The sequence below is a fragment of the Narcine bancroftii genome, chromosome 1 (genome assembly GCF_036971445.1).
Source record: "Narcine bancroftii isolate sNarBan1 chromosome 1, sNarBan1.hap1, whole genome shotgun sequence".
Taxonomy (NCBI): domain Eukaryota; kingdom Metazoa; phylum Chordata; class Chondrichthyes; order Torpediniformes; family Narcinidae; genus Narcine; species Narcine bancroftii.
In genome coordinates this window covers 125647336-125667782 of record NC_091469.1, presented here as the reverse complement: position 1 = coordinate 125667782, position 20447 = coordinate 125647336, and the positions used below count along the sequence as shown (strand labels likewise).

The window sequence follows — 20447 nt, the reverse complement described above, 5'->3', positions numbered from 1 at the left end:
TTTAATTGGTTAGTATTACAAAAACATTCTAAGTATAACTGCATTATTAATTATCACGTTCGTTACGTACGCTGTGAACTCTGCATTCACTGAATTCTGTTTCTCACACTTCTTATCAATCCTTTGTCTCCTGCATGTCTCTCACTATGACCATGAAAAGATAGGTTTAAAAAAACATATTCAGCAGCTCCTTCTGTCCTTGACTGCTAGTAAACTCTCTGTCCGTTCTGGCTTCCCTGTTTATGATTAATCATCACATTTTAACTTAAGTCTTTTTAACCTAAATTCTCTATATCACACATTTTTCCCTTGATCTTCAAGTCTTAAGTGTCCCAACACAAAACTTTGACCATTTGTATCCATGGATGTTCTTTGACTTGCTAAGTTGCTGCAGCAATTCTTAGTTTGCTGGAATAACTCAAAAGTCACACAGCAACATTGAATAATTAGAACAATGTAATCCAAAGGGGGAAGTCTGCTATTTCCCTAAAAATGGCTTTTTTTGTCAGTAAAAGATGTAGAGTATAGTTTGATTCCAAAAATTGCAGCTAGACCTAGGTTCTTGTGTAAATAGTCTTGGGGAAATTGTCCTGGTCAGCTCAACACATTACTCAAGAGGCAGGATGTGGTATGGTTTTGGGGACAATTAAGCTCTCCTTTTATCTCAGGATTGTCAGAAGTTGGAGATTAATCTCCACACAATGCAACAGGAAAATCCAATGGCCAAGAAAGCCTTTCAGTCCCTGGTGCCTGCTCTGCCTTTCAATTTAATCATGACTGATCTGTCTATAACATTAACTCTGCATTCTTTTTCATCCCTTGTTTATTTATCTCCAGTTTTAAAATAGTCAAAGATTCTGCCTCTGCTTCCATCTAAAGTAGTATCAAAGGCCAACTTCTGAGAATAAAAAAAATTGCCTCATCTCTGCTTCAAAGGGTGATCCCACATTTTTAAACAATGTCCCCCGAGTTCTAGATTTTCCCATAGGAGAGAAACATCTGCTTCTCATCTGCCATATCAAGTTCCCTGAAGAAGCATCTTTTATATTTCAATAATTCATTCATTATTAAATGGAGCAAAATGGGAGTAAAGCTTTTTAAACTGGCAGCAAAAATTAAATCGGATAATAAGAGCTTAATCCTTTTGCAATTGCCTATACCACTTTTAAGACCAATTGTGATGTAGCCATTTTGTTCACATTGTGCAATTTTGTCAATGCAGGACTTTCTTAACACTGTTTCCAGGTCAAATCATGAGGTATAAATTTACAATATTCTAATTTGGAAGCAAGAACACGATCAACTAAATAAAGATGAATTCAATGCCAATTGTAGCCAAAAATTGTGCTGCTTGAATATTTTTGGTTAATTTATCTCATCATTCTGATTTGGGGAAAATGTGATTCTTGAAGAAAATACAGAGAACTGAATAATAACTTGATTTATCCTCTTGATCACTGATGGTTAATGTCTTTTTTTAGGAAATTGAGCGACTAAAGAAGGATATTGAAGGAGCTAGGGAGCTGGGGGCACAGAGAGACACACTGTCACAACAATTGCAGGTAAAAGTTGCTGCTGGTCCCCCACCATTCAGATTCCTTGGTCACTCATGCATAACTCCTCTATAGTACCTGACTATACTGTATTTCACCTTATGGTCAGAAGTGTGCACAACCTCGATTGTAGAATTTTCTGTAACTTTATAAATTTCTAGACAATCGATAGTGCCTTCTGTTAACAAAATAACTACATTCCAAGGTGGTTCTTTCTTGATCAATGAAAACTGATTCTGGGAGAGAAAGTTAAAAATGGTTGGTTCTGAAATGAATATCTTGTAGATGGAAATATTTATACACAAACTTTAACCTCCAAAAAGCATTAATTTTTCAAGAAAATACCACCATATATGGCTCAATGTGGGGTTAACACATTTTTCTAAAATTTAACCTACTTTTCTAAGGCTGAGTAATCTGCTTGCATTGAGGGAGCTTTTAAAAGGTAGCAAACGCTCCAAAGAAACTGAACTGGTATTTCCACTCACTTGCAACTTAAATTTTAGAATGGAAGATGTCTTGTGTCTACATTGTGACCAAATGAAAACTTTTACAGTTGATCTAGTCATCCATTTGCCACGTCTTATAAACCATAATTGGCAGTGTTTCTACTTTTATTCAAATTTGGAATTGAAGGGAACTGAAAAAAGTGACTTTTAAATTAGAAATTAGACATACAGCATGGTAACAGACCATTTGGGCCCACAAGCCAGTGCTGCCCAATTAACCTACACCCCTGGTATATTTTGAAGAGTTGGAGGAAACCAGAGCCCCTGGGGGAAATCCATGCAGACACAGGGAGAATGTACAAATTCCTTACAGACAGCACGGAATTCGAACCCTCGTCACTGTAACAGCATTGCGCTAACCATGCCGCCTTAACCACTATTATTATTTGCCCTCGTAAACCATCCTTGAAAAAATGTAAAATCATTTCAAAGTTGCCATAAATTTAACTATATTTATCGGTCATGTGTAGATATTTTATAAATCTTTCCTGAGTGTCCAAATATTTCTTGCATCTTATGCAGAATCTAACCAGTGCACAGAATAAAGCAACGAGAAATGGGTTTTTTTGTGACAAAGCATGGATGATCATTTTTAATTTTATGGTTAATGTTGTAAGTTCAGAGGAGTTGGAAGCAAAATTTTAATCTCTAAGATTCAAAAAATGCTATGAATATTGTTTCAGTAACACTTTGAAAAGTATGGCAGCAAAATCTAGTTTGTATAGTAAAACAAGTCAATACTGCTATTTGTGAGTCCACTTTCTTCTGCTCTGTCTGCTGGATAATGTGACTTGAGAATAGGTTCAGTCTCCAATGAGTGTTTAAGATACATTTAACTGTTTTGTTTTCTAAAGAAAACCTTTTGTTTCTTAGTGCTTTGATTTAAAAGTCAGCTGGGATCATTATTCTGAATCCAATGTTTGGTTGGACTTGTTCTTCCATTTCCTTGTTATTGCTGTAGAACCTTCCAATTGGGGAAGGAATTCTCAATAAAATGCAAGTGGATCTTGTTCTGATTGGGAGAAGTTGCTGGATCAAGTTCACACGAGCATTTTAAAACCGTCTCTTGAATTATTTTGGACTGAGTGAAATCAATACTTGTGAAAACCTTGGCTTTTAAAGAATTCAAAAGTCATTGTTGTAAAATAATTATTTGTGAAGATGCTTTTGTAACCAAGTATCTCCAAAACACTAACCAAATCCGGCTAATTCAATTTTAAAAGAATAATAATAATGAAGCAATGTTAAATAAGTCTGCATGCATTCAATTTCTGTTGTAAACACAGTATTTGAGGTCAAACCAGAACACAGTTCAAATTAGGGAATTATTTCATTTTATAAATTTAACTGTTTAATCTTGGGTAATGTAAATGTAATCATCAATATTTTTTATTTCATTGCTGGTGCTAACATGTAACATACTGGATCAAAAACCTTTAAAACTTCGTTTGAGTTGTAATGTTGTAAGTTGAATGTTCTTCAATAATTCAAACTTCCACAAACCTTTAACTTTGGTCCAATGCTATATTTGGAATGCAATGCCAAAATTGAAGATGTTTCTGTTCCAAGTGTAGAAACTACTTGAAGGACCATATAATGTATAAAATTGCCTTGAAGTACAAAGGCAAATGAAGTTTGTTTCATTGAATTAATTGGCTCACTTTTGAAAGTGAAAACAAAATGCTGGAGAAATTCAGCAGGTCAAACAGTGTCCTTTATATAGCAAAGAGAAAAATAATTGAGCCCTTAATCAAGGTAATGAAAAAGTCAGCAGGTGTCTGAATAAAAAGGTATGATCACAAAGGCAGATAATAGGTGGAATGACCATTCACTTTGCTGCCAACTTTCACCCTGATCTCACTCAACTGGTCCATCTCTGACAACACTATTCCCTTTCTGGATTTCTGTCTCCCTCTCAGGAGATGAGCTTTCCACTGACGTATGTTACAAACCAACCAATTTCATCAACTACCTTAACTACAATTCCTCAAACCCTGTCCCTGCAAGGATTCTATTCCCTTCTTGCAATTTCTCTGTCATTCATGTTACCAAGATGAAGTCTTCCAGTCCAGATCATCTGAAATGTCATCCTCCTTTCACGAATATGGCTTCCCCTCCACCACCATCATCTCGGCCCTCACCAGCATCTCCTCCATTTCCACTCATCTGCCCTGGCCACCTTTGCCTCTTTGCTCAAGGATTCCTTTTTCCTTACCTACCACCCCACCAGCCTCTGCATCCAACACATTATCCTCAGCACTTATCAGACAATCTCCTTCCCTCTCTGCCTTCTTCAGGGACTCCCTCGTACATTCATCCCTCCATACCAATTGTCCTACACCACCTCCCTCACCACAGTTAAGGGCCCCAAACAGGCCTTTCAAGTGAAGCAACACTTGCATATCTGCAGGAATGATTTATTGTATCTGGTGGTCCATTTGTGGCCCTCTACATCAGAGAGACTGGGCTCAGACTGGGAGTTTGCTTCGGTGAGCACCTTCAGTCTGTCCACATCAGGGACCTCCCAGTGGCCAACCCTTACATTTCTATTTTCTGCTCCCATATTTGCAGTCTGTCCATGGCCTTGTACCTATCCCTCCAAAACCACCTGTAAATTGGAAGAACACCTAATTTTCTGTCTGAGCACTCTCCAGCCAGATGGCATTAACGTCAATTTTTCTGGTTTCTGCTGACCTGTTCTCTTCCCTTCCTTTGTTTACCTTACCCCTTCTTTCCCTCCGCTCTCCACCCCTTCCCTTTCTATTCATCTAGCCATCCCTTGCTACTGTGTCCTCCCTCTTCTCCACCTATTACTTCCTGCCTTTGTGACCATGCCCCTTCCCATGCGTCCCCGTTACCCTTTTATTAAGACGCCTGCCAACATTTTTCCATACCTTGAAAGAATCCAGCTTGAAATGTCAGTTGCGTTTTTTCTTTGCTATATAAAGAAGACTGTTTGACTTGCTGAGCTTCTTCAGCATTCTGTTTTTACTTCGACCACAGTGTCTGAAGTGAAAATGGTTTAAAAGTTGTAGAAGGATGTTAATAATGAACTTGTTTAAGTACTAATATTGATGTTGATGCTAGGCATTAATCTTGAAGTTGCTTGAAAGAAATACCTGAAGTAGAAATACCTAAAGTAGTTGCTGACATTCATTTCACTTTGCTAACTATTGGAAATAATCCAGGTTTGGTAAAGTAACAGAATGGCAAATTATCTGATTTTTTTTTTTTAAAAAGTATATTCAGCAATAACCACCATATGAGATACAAGATATTGGTACACCTTTTTCCGAACCTTTAGTCAATGAGCACACTTTCAATAAAAAAAATAAAGGGAAGGAAAGGCTCCCCTGCAAGGAAATTACCACACCACCTAAATAATTACAAGTCCTAAAGAATTGTGCTTGCAACTGTGATGTATTGCAAGGGCAAAGTTTTACTGGAAGTGTGATTCCTGGAAGTGAATTGCTGTAAGATGGCAATGATATATCAATTCATACTTTTTCCACTGAAGTTTTGAAAACTCATGGATGAAGAATAATGTTACTGACCCATTCTGATGTACTTTGCTTCATGAAAACTTTGGAGCTTCAGCATACCGCAAGAGAAGTTTTACTTCTTTTGCAAAACAAAATGGATCTGAAAGCAGAAAAAGCATTGCTACACTGGACAATGTCGCCACTTGCTCATGAAGGCACAGCATTTGGAACAAATGAACTGGATAGTAAAGATGCCATTACTGAGTGGCTTGAGTTGGGAATCAAGATGGATTTTGTGGATTTTTTTTAAATGTAAAATTGACAAATTCTTGGATTTTTACTGTTAAATAATTGTATGTTTAAATTCAATAATGTTAAAATATAGCCTAGTCCAAGATAAGTGTTATTCTAAAAATGAATGTGTTTAACTAGATTTTGTCTATAAATCTTGCTATTCCAAATGGGAACAATTTTAAAAAGATACAAGCAAATAAATATGGTGATTAGTTTTTTGCAAGTCCTTTGGTTAGTCTGACTTTTTCCAAATACCCATTTGCCGCTATACATTGGCATTAATATAGAAGTACAGCTTCTGACAGCTTGTTCCCTATACACATTACCCTCTGTGTGAGAAGAGGGGAAAAAAGAGTCCCTATTTAATTTCCCCTCTCACCTTAAACCTACGTGTCTAGTTCAACTCCCTTTCCTTCGTAAAGCGTCTGACCATTCACCTTTTCCAGCCACTCATGGCTTTGTACATCTCCTTAAGGTCACCCTCTGCTTCCTACACTTGGAGAAAGATCAGTCTCTCCTTAAACTTGATCCTTCCAATTCTGGGAACATTTGCATTGTTTATGGCTTAATGACATCCTTTGTATAGTTGTGAGACCAAACATGGGCACTGCTCCACCAATATCTTGTTTAGCTGTAATATTGTCCCAAATCCTGTACTCAGCGCCATGACTGTTGAAGGCAAGTAGGCCAAACTCCCTGCCAATCTATATTGCCTCTCTCAATGAACTAGTTACCTGTACCTTGAGTTTCTCTATTCTTCAACACTAAATTCCTACTGTACAAGACCTGCCTTGTCCAACTTGCCAATTGTCTTGATTTCAACAAAATGAAAAGCTGGTCACTGATTTCAGAAACTGGGTGAAGCACATTCCAATCTATTTCAAGAATACTGAGGTGGAGATGATAAGGTTTTAAAGTTTTTGGGTGTAACTATCAATAATCTATGCTGCTCCAACCACTGTTACAACAAGAAAGTGCAAAAATGGCATACCATTTTTTAATCGATGCTTTAGAGAAAGCATCCAGTATAGATGCATCACAGCTTAGTACAGAAGCTGGTCTACCCTGACCACAACAAATCGCATAGAATTGTCATGCAGCTCAAGCCATCAAGTAAACCAACCTCTCGTATATTGAGTTTGATTTGCACTTCCCACTGCCTCAGGAAAGCAGCTAATATTAAAAGAACCATCCCACGCCAGATACATTCTCTTCCCTGTGACATTGTATTGAGCAGAGGACGAGTTTGAAAACGTGCACCACCAAATTCAAAGACAGTTTCTTCCCTGCTGATGTCAGGCTTGAATTGAGCTCCATTAGTAAAATGATGGTGCCCTTGCATGTTTCATCTGAACCTTTCCCAGTACTTTTATTTTGTATTGCCTGTGGTACTCAGGGGTGGGTTGACTTGATAGCATGCGAAAAAGGTGTGTTCCATTGTACCTTGGTACATGTGACAGTAAATAATTCAAATACAATACCTCTCACCTTGGGCATTAAATTCCATTTGCTATTCAATGGGTGACAGTGGACCCTGCTCTGATCCCTGTAGCACGCCATTGGTCAAAAGCCTCCAATCAGTTTAAAAAGAAATCTCCACTGCCAACTGCCGCCTTCTAACTCCTTCCATCATGCAAATTTTGAATCCACTTGGCCAGCTCATGAGGGTTGCAGCAATTTCTTGTTTTAGTTTATTTGTCTTGGAGTTTGAGCATTTGAAAAAAAATCCCAGTGTTTAAGGATATAACTTGGTCTTTGTATTTCAATTTAGTTGATATGGATGAAAGACATCAGTGGGAGATCCTTTTAGAATGTGAAACCAGTTAATTTTTTTTAAAAAAGCAGGTGAGGAAGTTGACTCAAGCTTCTGGACCGCTTAACTTGTTGCACTCAAACATTTGCAAACCTTGAATGTGGTCCTGGAGGTTTTTTTGGGTGTTCTGAATGAAGAGCTGCATTGGACAGTGAAGCCTTAAGAAGAGTTTAAATTTTGGAAGCATGCTTGGATGATACATGCAGGATAGCCATATTTGCTATCATTTGAGATTCTTCATTCTGATTGAGATTATGATCCTCCACTTAAACTTGGTCTGGTGAAGCTTCTCTGTTATGTTGGAATTTCCTGGATCTAGACCAAATGACAATAAAGGAACAGTGGCATTTTCACAATCATTTGTGTCTTGAAAGAGAAGATGGAGGGGGTTGTATTTCTCCGTCATGCTGCCCTCTTGCTCAAGCTGCCTGAAGTCCAACTGCCCAATGACTCTTGTTCATCTGAGCTGAGCTTCAGTCCCTTTGACCTGCAGATCACAAAGGCTGCCTGCTTCCTATTTGGATAAGCCTTTGTTTCTTAACTGTTGTCTGTAGTTACAGTCTCTTTGTACATTGAATATACAGCACTGTGATCTTGTAGGGTCCAGCATCTACTTTGCATAAACTTCCTTTTCCATGTCCTTATTTTTCAAAAGCTCTCTCCTTTGTACTTTGAGAGCTAGTGACATGTTACCCTAACACAAATAGAAAGTAAAATGCTGCAATGAAGCACGTAATAACACTGTGCAAAGAATAGTAGGATTAAGTGGAATAAGCCTAAAAAATATGAAAGGGAAATCGTGCTTGCTGTTTGGGGAAGTGACCAATAGAATAGATGAGAGGAAGCCAATGAGTTTTGATAAGTCAAACACTGGGGTTTGATATATAAGTTGGAAGTATTTCTTAAAATATTTTATTAATGTTTTACAATTTAAGCAATCGTGCAATGCAATTAGGCAATGAGCTACAAGATCTGAGAATTAAAAAAATAAATTATAAAATAGTATATCAGGAAATCCTGAGCTCAATCATAAAAAAATAAGATTTAATAACTTCTATAATTTATCAATGTTAACATTATTTGGAATTGAACAAAACTGTTATCTATAATTATAAAAAAAAAGAAAAACCTGAAAAAATCTTGTAGGTCAAAACCCTGACCACTAAAGCAAGGTTTTTAAAAAACATGGGAATCAGGTGACACCAACTTGGAACGAGACAGCACAGCACCAGAGCATCTAAACACCCTCATTCTTTAGGTTAGGATACCACATCTTTTGGAAGTTAATATTTGAATCTTTAATCACATTTCTAATTTTTTCTCGACTTGGATAAGTCAATATATCACTTAAACCATTGTGTGTAGGTGGTGTATTTTCTTTCCACTTAATCAAAATTGTATGGGAAACATTTGAGTTGTGTATTGTGGATGGAGAATTTGTTGGCAAGTGTAGCAAATTGTGGGCCCCACTTCCACTTCAATCTACATCACTGTTCTATTTGAATTTGCTGCTGATACAAATGTGGTGGTGAGAGTAGAAAGGAGGCTGTAGAGTGGTTTGGAGTTGGGAAGTTGGTGGGTATAGATAAGTCGGTGAGTGATATGATTAAACATAAATGTGAGGAAAATTGGCTCATCCAGTTCACAAACTAGAAAAGTAGTGTTTAAATAGTGTGAGAATAGGAAATGTTTTTCAAAGAAACTTAGATATCCTTGGTCACAAATCAAAGCTACATGCAGGTGCCTAATTATACAAAGTGATGACATTACACATGAAGTATTATCTACAGTATTAGTCTCCTAAAATTAAAAATATATAATCCTCATGGAGGGAGTATAGAGAAGATTCACAAGACTTATTCCTTAGCTCGGTTTGCTATAAGAGGAGAGGTTGAATGGACCGGGTTGAAATTCTCAGGTTTAGAAGAATGTGTGGTTAACTCTAAAAGTTGTAAAATTTTTAAAAAAAAAGTGGCTGCAAAGGGGTTTCCCTAGTTAAGGAATTCCCTGTGAATAGTAAGGGATTACACAAGGTGGTACGTGAGTAGAAAGAAAAATTTTGAAAACCACAAAGGCGTGGGAGTTTCAGGACTGAGATGAGGAATTTCTTAAGTTGATTAATGCTTGTAATTCTTCAGATTTCTGAATGTTAATGGAATGAGTGTCAGGGATTGTCCAAGGTAGATTGTTGAGGTAGAAAATCAGCCATGATCTAGAATGCCAAACAAGCTTGAAGGGGCCAGGTGGCCTATTTCTATTCCCAAGTATGATCCCGTGTACTCTGCTACCATGAATTCTATGCTGGTTTCACTTTTAAAGTATTTGTTAATTGCCTTATTTCCTGTGATAAGTTTAAGCCCTGGGTGTTTTTTTAAGTAGCTATCTTAAGGGAGAATACAGAACTAGTGGCTGAGTTGGAGTAGAAAATTAAAAATGCCTGTTTGTTCAATTATTTCTAATCTCACAGTTGATCATTTGCACTTTTCCCAATATTTCTGGCACCTTTTGAGAGTATGAAAACCATAAATGTGAGGAGTGCATCAAATTCAGGTTGATTGGGTTCTTGCACAAACTTCATGGAACTCGAAAGATTGGGTAGAGCTACTTCTGTATTTTCTTAGAGTCCCTCGCCTCCTTTGATCCAATGAAATGTGGTCTGAGCAGATAATTAATCCTTATCATGACACCTTATTTCTGATCCAGCATCATGTTTACAATTGTCCTTTAAAAATCTTTGTTATTACCTCTTTCAATTGGACATCTTCACTCCTCTTCTCCCCCCACCCTGGTGACTTATTGAGCTTATTTGTCTCCTCTACCATTCCGCTCCAGCCACAATTACTTGGGATATGCTGCTCACAGCTATATACTTGTTCCTTTTAATACTTTTCACTATTTCATTGATGGAACAGCCATTTATGTCACCTAGATAATCATTCAAAGGCCAGTTTCGTTTATCGGTTTGAAATGTTCTGTTTTTCCCTTTTTATGTCAAAATATTTCAGAAAGGATGGAGAGGAAAAATAGGAAACCATTGTTCAATTAGCCTGGAAACTGTCAGGAGCAAAAAGCTAGAATCTAGTATTCAGAATGTAATTTGGTCATGAGAATTGTTTTATGAATGAAATGTTGTGCTTGTTAAGTAAAATGGGGATATTTGAGAATGTAATTTTATTTTCCCTTTGGAAAATCCATATATACTCACAAGCTGATTGTGTAATAAGGTTTAGGGGTAAGCTATCAGCCTCAAAGGCAGATAAGTTTCAAATAGATTTCTTTCAGGATGGCAGATTACTTAATGGTGTGCTGCAGGAGACTCATCTAAACCCTTGTCCATTAATAACTTAATGTCTTCAATAAAATAATAGCAAAAGAATTAGCTAACATATTGGCTCAATATTTGCCAAAATTGGTTAAATCTGATCAATCAGGATTTATTAAAAATGACAATCTTCAGATAATATTGGCAGATAACCTTTAGCCAAGATAAAGGTGGACTAGAGGATTGCAGTGACTTTGGAAGCTGAAAAGGCTTTTGATAGGCTTGAATGTGTTTTTTTTTATAATTTAAAACGATGGTAAAATTCAATTTGGGCCAAATTTTTATTAATTGGGTAAGAGCACTTTAGTCAAAAGCTTAAAAAAAAAATTGCTAATGGACAGATTTCATCAGTCTTTTCATTTATATAGATTGAGTAGACAAGGTTGTCTGCTATCTCCATCTCTATTTGTTATGGCAATAGAACCATTGGCTGAAGCTTTCAGAAGGAATCTAGACACAAACGGGTTTAAAGTGGACCAGGAAGAATATAAATGTATTTACTGATGATCTATTTGACTGACCCGGCCAGCTCCCTGGTTAGACTTAAAACCATACTTACATGGGAAAGTCGGGATATAAAATAAACTGGGACAGGAGTGAGATTTTACCTTTAGGTGAAGGAGACTATACCTAATATCAATATGGCAGTCAGTTTCATGGGGCCAAATCCAATATGAAGTATTTTAATAGCAATTTGAATGATCTATACAAAATTAATCATCTTCCCTAGCTGCGGAAAATTGAGGAGGACCTACGTAGGTGGTTAAACCTGCCCGTCACATTATTGAGCAGAGTAAATTTTGTAAAAATGAAGATGATGCCGAATATTCAATACTTTTTTAATCCTTACTTATCCCACTACCTAATCATTAAAATAAAATCTTAATGGACATATTCATTCATTCCTTTGGTCTTTTTTAAAATTTCCATGATAAATTGATCTGGGATATTAAATTGGTAGGGTTAAAATTACCAGATTTTTAAAAATATTATTTAGCTGCACAAATTCATTGTATTGCTGCTTTTTTTAAAAAAAAAAATGAGGCGATTCCTTCCTGGACTGTAATTGGCTTCCACATGGTAAGAGAGAAGGCAGAAAAATGTATTTATAAATGGAATTTTAAATTAATTAACAGGAAAATGAATACACCATTATTGAAAAATGTAATTTTTATTTGGGATAAAATTAAACAATTTGTGTGATTAAGAGGGATTATCCTCAAAGATGCCTCTAACTCAAAACAGTTTAATATCCACTATTTTGTGCAATGGAATCTTGGCCACTTGGTACCAGCACGGTATCAGGTGCATCGAAGATTATGATCAAGAGGCAATTTATGACTTTTGAGGGACTTAAAAATAAATATTATTTACCCAACAACACATCCTGCTCTCTCCAATTGCGATCTTTTTTGAGGAAAAAGTGGGGACAACTAATGGTCGACCAATGTGCTCAGAGATGGAAATTCTCATTCGAAAGGGGCATGCAACCAAATTTATCTCTAATATATATGCTCTAATCCAAAATCTGGACTACACATCTCGAGGGAGAGATGGGAATCGGATTTGGGCATTGTAATCGATCCACAATGCTGGTCAGATCTATTTGTAGATAGTATGACCACCTTAATTCTAGATAAATAGACTGATTCATCATCATTTTCTGCACCAATAATATCTCACACCTCGAAGGATACATAAAAATAAAGCAAAATTTTCTGATAGGTGTTTTAGATATGGTATCGATGTTGGTACCTTTTTACATTCCACTTGGTTATGCACAAATTAAGACCCTTTTGGATCGAATTGGGGGAAGTGTTGACAAAAATTGTGGGGGTGAACTTCCCTCTAGACCTGGAATTTTCTTTTGGGGAATTTGGCAGTTATAAAATTTAACTTCAGAAGTAAATCTAAATTTATTAAAACTGCATTGTCAATAGTCAGGAAATGTATAGTGGTAAATATGGAAATCCGATTCCCTACTTCACATTGATCAATGGAACATGGAAGTGCAAAGTTGATTTCCCCTTGAGTATATTACTTATAGTCTTAGGACTAGATCTTCGTCAAAATTTGGCAACCTTGTTTAGATTACTTAAATGCCCTGATTATATAAATTTATTTTGATATTTGTCATTTAATATACTCCTTATTAGAAATGTAATACTTTTAAAATACGACTCTGAGATGTCAAACTTTGCTCTGGTTGCTTTTTCCTTTCTATTTTCTTTATCTCCCTCGATTTCCTGCTGTCTCTCCCCTCTTCTTTCGATTCTGGGGAGGGGGCACAGGGAGAAGAGAGACTTTTATTTTTTGGACATTCTGATTATTTTTCTATGATTTTTGTATTCAGTGTATTATATTAATTGGGTCCTATATTCTGTATTTTCTTAAAACTTGAATAAAATTTTCCAAAAAAAGTAATGTCTTAAATAGGAAAAAAAAAGGGGAGATACTCACTTAAGCAGCCTTCGGACCATCTTGCCTTGTTCTACACATTTGCTAGTGTTGTAGGGTTTTGGAGAATCTGTTATAATGGCATGGTGTATTTTGATTGATTTGAAATTGTAGAAGGTTTTGAAGGAGGGTTGCACTGAATTAGCTTGAGAGAATTCGAATTTTGAAAGTGAGTTTGTTAGTGAAACGAGTGGTCCAATTTGATTTGGTACTGAATCTAAGGGTTTTCATCTCAAAGGTCAACTTAAATTTACTAATGTTGCAACTATGTTACTTGAGCAGTTTGATTTTGTTCTGGATTGGTGGAAAATCAATTTAGTGGTGTCTGTTACCAGGAAGGAGCAGATAGGATTCTTGGGCTCCAGTCCTGACCACCTGTTCTTGGTAATACTTGTAAAGTATTACCAAGTATGTAAAGTATGGTACTTAAAATTCCCTTTCATTTAAATCAATTTTAATTATAAAATGCATTGAACACTTAAAATGGGTAAATAGAAGTAGAAAGTTGCACATGATTTTTGGTTCTGTTCACTGAATATATCCACTTCACGTTTTTTTTTAAATTGATAAATTTTAAAGCCCCAAAAGAACTGCATCTTTATTTCAAAATGTTTAATCTGTTGGAAGTTCAGAACAAAGTAATTGAATGGACTGAAGATATTACTGTAATATTTTCACAAAGTAGTTAATTGGAAGCTTGATATGTTTTTAATTTTGAGGTGTGGTTTAAAAATCTAATTTTATTATCTCAAGCTAAATTATGTTCATTGATCACATTTTTTTTATAAAATGGTAATTTTTAGCTGAAAGTTGACAATAAACAAAAGCTCATTCTTAGCAAAATACTTGGAACTGTGAAAGAAAATTTAACTTCTCGAATGTACCAAGATGCAATGCTAGATATGGTGGGTTTATTAGCAGCAAATTAACGTGTGGTGTCGCGAAAGGGAGCTAAGCTTCTTGATGGCAGCATTTAATGAAATTTTCAGTTGAGAGTGAAGGAAATTAAGCCAGGATTTTCAGTGAAAATTTTGGGGTGAAGTCCTCAAAACAGTCACAAGGCCATTGAAGCTTTGATTCCTGAGAACCTTGAGAATCAAACAGAGAATAAGTGGTGTTAACCACTCCACTGAACCAGATACAAATTCAACCATTGCATATTATTAGGATGAGATCAGGCATGATAAAACCTGAATATGGAAAACTAAAAGATTGGATCGGGTTGGTAAATTGCATGTAAAAGCAGAAATGAATAGAAATGGAATAATTCTAGCTACATTTGAGTGGGACCAGAAGCCAGGGCAACTAAATTTGCTAGTTTGCTATGTAACCAATAAGGTAAAGAGGATTTGGTAGATGTAATCTATTAAATTTTCAGACTTTGCTTATACAGGGACAGAGCTCAAAGGTTTGGGAGTGATGCAGTGCACAGATAGAGTAGTGATCCACTGAAGATGGGCAGGATAAATGGATCATTTCCAGATTTGCAATCTGTAAATGATGGGATTTCATAAGGATCCTTGTTGTGGCGTTAAATATTTATAATCTATATTCATGACTAGGATGAAAGGACAATGTGTGTAACTGAATATAATACTGATTCCAAACTAGTGGTGTAGACAAGTTGTAGGATGGGTAGGATATTGGCAGATTGGGTGTAATGAGGGAAAAATGAAAAAAAAAATTATTAAATGGAGAGAGATGACAAAATGTTGCTGTCTGCGCAGTGGTTAGTGCTTTGCCTTTACATCGCCAGTGATCGGGCCTGGGGTTCGAATCCCACACTGTCTGTAAGGAGTTTGTATATTCTCCCCATGGCTGTGTGGGTTTTCTCCCAGGGCTCTGGTTTCCTCCCACCATTCAAAAAGTACTGAGGGTGTAGGTAATTAGGTGTAAATTTGGCAGCATGGAATCATGTGCCGAAATGGCCTGTTGTCATGCTGTATGCCTATATTTTTTTTTAAAATGCCTAAATTTAAAAAAAATGGATGCCAATATATGAAACCAAGTTATCATACAGCTGCAGCACTTAATCAAGAAGACTCAAAGATAGTTGCCTTAATTTCAGGAGGTTCAGGATCAGAATAAGGAATATGGAGTCTCTTTAGTAATGAAGAATGTGCTTATTATTGGAAACAGTCCTATGGTTTACTCAGTTGATCCTTGGGATGAAGGAATTTTTGATATGAAGAAAGATTGAGCGCATCTTCATTGATGTACGAAAAATGAGTGTTTTATTGAAGTTTACGTGATTATCAGGGAATGTGCTGAGAGAATGTTTCCTCTAGTGGGGTTGTCTAGAACTAGAATCATGTTTTTAAATAAAGGGGTACAGTTAGTTTCTTCCGCAGAAAGCAATGATGAGTAAGAGGAAGGGATTCTCTGCCACAGTGCATTGGTTTAAGTAGCAATACACTGTCTACTTCAATCTGTGTATGGAGCAATGCTTCAGTTGGCAGTGGGAAATATTACCACATGGTGTTGGGGGTGGGGAGTGGGGGGTAGGAGAGGTGCTGGCTATGACTCAAAGCTGCCAATGCCATTAACTTTTAACCATCTGCTACGGAAGCCATCGTTGTTCAACTCTCGTAGTAGTTGGGACTGTGTTAAGCAGGTGATTAATGTTTTGTTTCAAAGGTTAAACATGTCTCTATTGACCTCAGCAATCAATTTTAACAGAGGAAATATTCTTGGCAGTAGTTTTATCCAGAACATAATTTCACATATTAAAGTAGCATTTCATAAAGAGTAATAGAATTCAAAATCAGGTCCTTTGCCCAACTTGTTCATGCTGATCAAGTGACCTCCATTTGTCTGTTTGAGCCATATCCCTGTGTAGCTTTCCTATTTGTGTTCCTGTCGCACCAGCAACAAACTACATGGGTGTGGGAAAGTCACATTGGCAATAAAACGACACAAAATTTATAGCAGGTGTGGGAAATTTGCACCGCCAATAAGACTACGCGTACAATTTATAGCGGGCGTGGGAAAGTTGCACCGCCAATAAGACTACGTGTACAATTTATAGCGGCCGTGGGAAAGTCACACCGCCAATAAGACTATGCGTACAATTTATAGCGGCCGTGGGAAAGTCGCACCGCCAATAAGACTACGCGTACAATTTATAGCGGCCGTGGGAAAGTCGCACCGCCAATAAGACTACGCGTACAATTTATAGCGGGCGTGGGAAAGTCGCACCACCAATAAGACTACGCGTACAATTTATAGCGGGCGTGGGAAAGTCGCACAGCCAATAAGACTACGCGTACAATTTATAGCGGGTGTGGGAAAGTCGCACCGGCAATAAGACTACGCGTACAATTCATAGCGGGCGTGGGAAAGTTGCACCGGCAATAAAACAATTCATATAGCAGGTCGAGCGACACTACAGTTAGACGGGCCAAATCGCCACCTTAGTCGTCTGACACAAGATGGCATAGGCCCCCTTCCCTTCAGAGGAGAAGCCAGCAATTCGCGACACACATTTCCTGGGGACAGCGCTGCTTCTGTATTGTGCGCTGCTGAATGGGGAGTGATCCTGAGATGCGCTGATGTCACTTCCTAAGCCTAGTGCACCCTTGCAGGAAGTGGGTGGTCCCCTCGACCAGTGGGAGTAATTCAAAATAAAGTTCAGTTACTGGTTCACCTCGTACTGTCTGGATGTTTCATTTCGGTAGCGCTGCCATTAGTGTACGCTAAACTGATGGCTCCGACATTTCCAGTGTCTTTGGAACCCATCTCAAATGTGACAAGATGCTACTAATGCTACAGTTACAACGGCTGCGACCAAAGCTTCCTCCCACCCTTGACAGTAGTCCACTTACCGGAGTCTGGGGTAACCACCTGCTCAAGCAGTGCGATCAGTACGGTGCTGGAGCAATGGGCCGATGAACAGTGGTACCCCCTGGCTTTCTTCAGCAAACATCTCCGGACACCAGAACAGTGCGTTCAACTGCGAGCTGTCGGCCCTATACCTGGCAATATGACATTTCCAGTACATTAGAAATAAGAGTTTTTGTTGCCTACACAGACCACAAAGCACTCACCCATCCACTCATCAAGGTCTCGGACCTGTGGTCGCCGAGGCAAGGACAGCACCTACATTTCAGAGTATACAATAGACATTTGCCACGTCATAGGCAAATCCATCGTGGTGGCCAACGCACTGTCCAGACCAGCCATCGCCGCTAGGAGGGCTCGATGTTGCTCAGCGAGTCAAAGACCAAGCAGAGGATGGAGATGTCCAGGCCTACCGGACTGCCATAACCAGCCTGAAGGTTAGCGATTTCTGTCCTTCACTGGGGAGCTCAACTTCACTGTGCAAGATCCCAGACCCACGACCTGGCAATGGCAGGTGCTCGACCAAATACACGGTCTGTCACATCCTTCCATGAGGTCCGTGGTCCGCCTGCTGTCTGGGAAAGTAATAGCGGCAATAAAACAACGTACACAATTTATAGCGGGCGTGAGAAAGTAATAGTGGCAATAAAACAGCGCGCTCAATTTATAACGGGAGTGGGAAAGTCACAGTGGCAATGCAACACACACACAATTTGCAGATGAAGGTGGGAATTGGGTATATACAAAATGGGGAAAATGCCAAAATCAAATTTTGAATGTCTCCAGAATCTCTCTTTGACCTGCATACTATGGTATTCCTAGAAAAAGGATATTCTGGCTAGTGTACTGCACGTTATCAATGTTAATTGCCCAGACACAACCCCTGAGGGAGGAGATTAATATATCAAGTTCCTCTGAGACAACGGTCCCGGGCGGACCTTGCAGGAGGATATCGTCTATTTTATAGGCGATTGACATCTCTGAGGTAAGTTGAATGGGTTGTAAATCACGGGAGATCAACTGCAGCAGATAGTGTATCGTCTCCCATTCCAAGTAAATGCAAATTGCTCTTGTGAATTTGAATGTAGAATACTACACCTGCACGATATATGCCTGTGTGCGCTATACGAGAATATTTTTACATAGTTTATAATTTTCTGCACGTTATTTGCATATGTGCATTATAAGTGAAAATGCAGGTACTATACACTAAGCTAGAGAACCCTGGAAAATGGGTGGATAATGAGCACAAATGGCTTTGTTCTGGTCCAAGTCAATAAAAGTTATAGAAGATGCTTTACAATCTTCCTCCTGCAACCCAAAAATGAAAATAGCATACATGTTACAATAAAATGCATAGAAATGTTAAATATATATGCTCAGGCAAATATCTCTGCTCAGGCAGAGATCATTGGAAACAAAGCCAATACAATGTAGAATGAAAAATAAAGTGAAGCATGTGTATCTGTAATGTTTCTTGAAGTTATCATGCCTGTTTGGCTTGGCAGGGGAGGTGAGTTCAATCCAAGGAAAATTGTAATGCAACAGATATTTGGCTTGAGTAGATGGAAAAATACTTGAACAGGAATGTTAAAAATTGGCTGACATTTACATTGGCTGTTGACACCTAAATTTGTTTGAGCTGTTGTAGCACAGAGAATTCAAACTCTGGCATTTAATTTTGGAGCGGATAAGCAGTTTAATGTTTTACCTACTGTAGAATGTCATAAGCCCCTTTTCCACTGGCATCCCAATTAATGGGCTGTGCAGTGTCCCAGGATGGGAAGCCCTTTGTGCCGTTTCCACTGGGATACTAATTGCTTTTCCACTGAACACACTCATCCCCATGGATCGAAGTGTTCTACCTTCAACTGGAAATGGGTGACTTTCTGCTGTCCCTTTTCTACTGGTTTTATCATGGGATATGAGTAGAGGTAGAGTTGGTTATCCCTCGGCATGAAATGATGTTATTTGACACCGGCATTCAGACAATGTTGCTTTTCCACGGGACCCTGTCCCAGTAAATTTCCAGTTCATTCCAGGGAGGAGGGGAAGAAAATAATATATTAAGAAGGTGTGTTCAGTTCACAGCCATTTGTAACACAAACATCTAAGGACACTGCGATTGAAGTAAAACCACAATGCTGGAGAAACTCAGCAGGTCAAACAGTGTACTTTATATAGCAAAGATAAACATGTGTAACAAACATTTCTGGCTTGAGCCCTTCAAGGTATGAACAAAACGTCGGCAGGTGCCCAAACAAAATGGTGGGGGAAGTGGGGGAGGAGTGCTGACTTGTGGTAAGTTTAATGTGTGGAAGAAGAATTGACAAGTTCATGGGTATGAAAGAATAGACAACAGGAAATAAGTGGGGAGATAAGTGCCAGAACAGATTTGCGGGTTGAATGGATTATTTTTATGTTGAGAAAATGAGATGAAAATTAAAATCATGAGGAATGAGCTTCTTGACTGAGGTTGATGGAGGAGAAAAGTTGAAACCCTCTCCAGCGTTAAAGCCTTCTGTTATGACTCGTAGACTTTGATGAAATCGATCACTGTCAAAACCAAGATCTGTCCAACCTCTGTTGGACAATGAACAGAATTGACTGTATTTTGACTATGGTCTTTACTAATATTCTTCATTTTAGTATTTCAACATCTTGAAGAAAACTCTATCAAATTGCAGTGCATCAGAATGACTTTTCTACAAGTCAGTATATAAAAGGTTCATGGAGCAAAACTTGAGAGCAAAATGGAGAGTCAATCTTTTAGGTCAAGACCTGACACCAGGACTACATTTGGAGAGGGAAGATGGTCGGTATAAAGAAAAGGAGGTGGTGAGACAAGAGCCAGTATGTGATTGGCACACTGAGGGGTGAAGGATGGTGGACTGACTGAATCAAGGGGAAAGAAGGTATGGAGACAGGCAAGTGAATGATGGGTGGCAGACAAACAGAAAATAAGGCAGGTGGATGCAGGTTGAAGAGGGAAGGGAGAAGCTGGAAAGTAATAAGCAGGAACACAAAGGCTACCAGAGCTTGAATCTAATAAGTTAGTTAAGGAAGGTGATAATGGAACAATTAGGTGAAGAACGGATGAAGCCAGATTAGTGGGAATGGTTAGTAGCTGCTTGGAACCATAATGAAGGCTGGGGAGGTGGTTTACGGGAAAGGGGA

The 20447-nt window shown here is 38.1% G+C and overlaps 1 protein-coding gene across 2 annotated transcripts in view; it reads left to right on the top strand.

Annotated features, from left to right (window-relative positions):
- The window catches only part of homer1b (homer scaffold protein 1b), a 95459-nt gene that overhangs the window by 69541 nt on the left and 5471 nt on the right, over positions 1-20447 (top strand). For both annotated transcript variants that reach the window (XM_069938433.1, XM_069938423.1), the window contains exon 8: positions 1482-1562. In XM_069938433.1, the coding sequence (XP_069794534.1) occupies positions 1482-1562 (81 nt within the window). The remainder of the gene's footprint in view (positions 1-1481; positions 1563-20447) is intronic.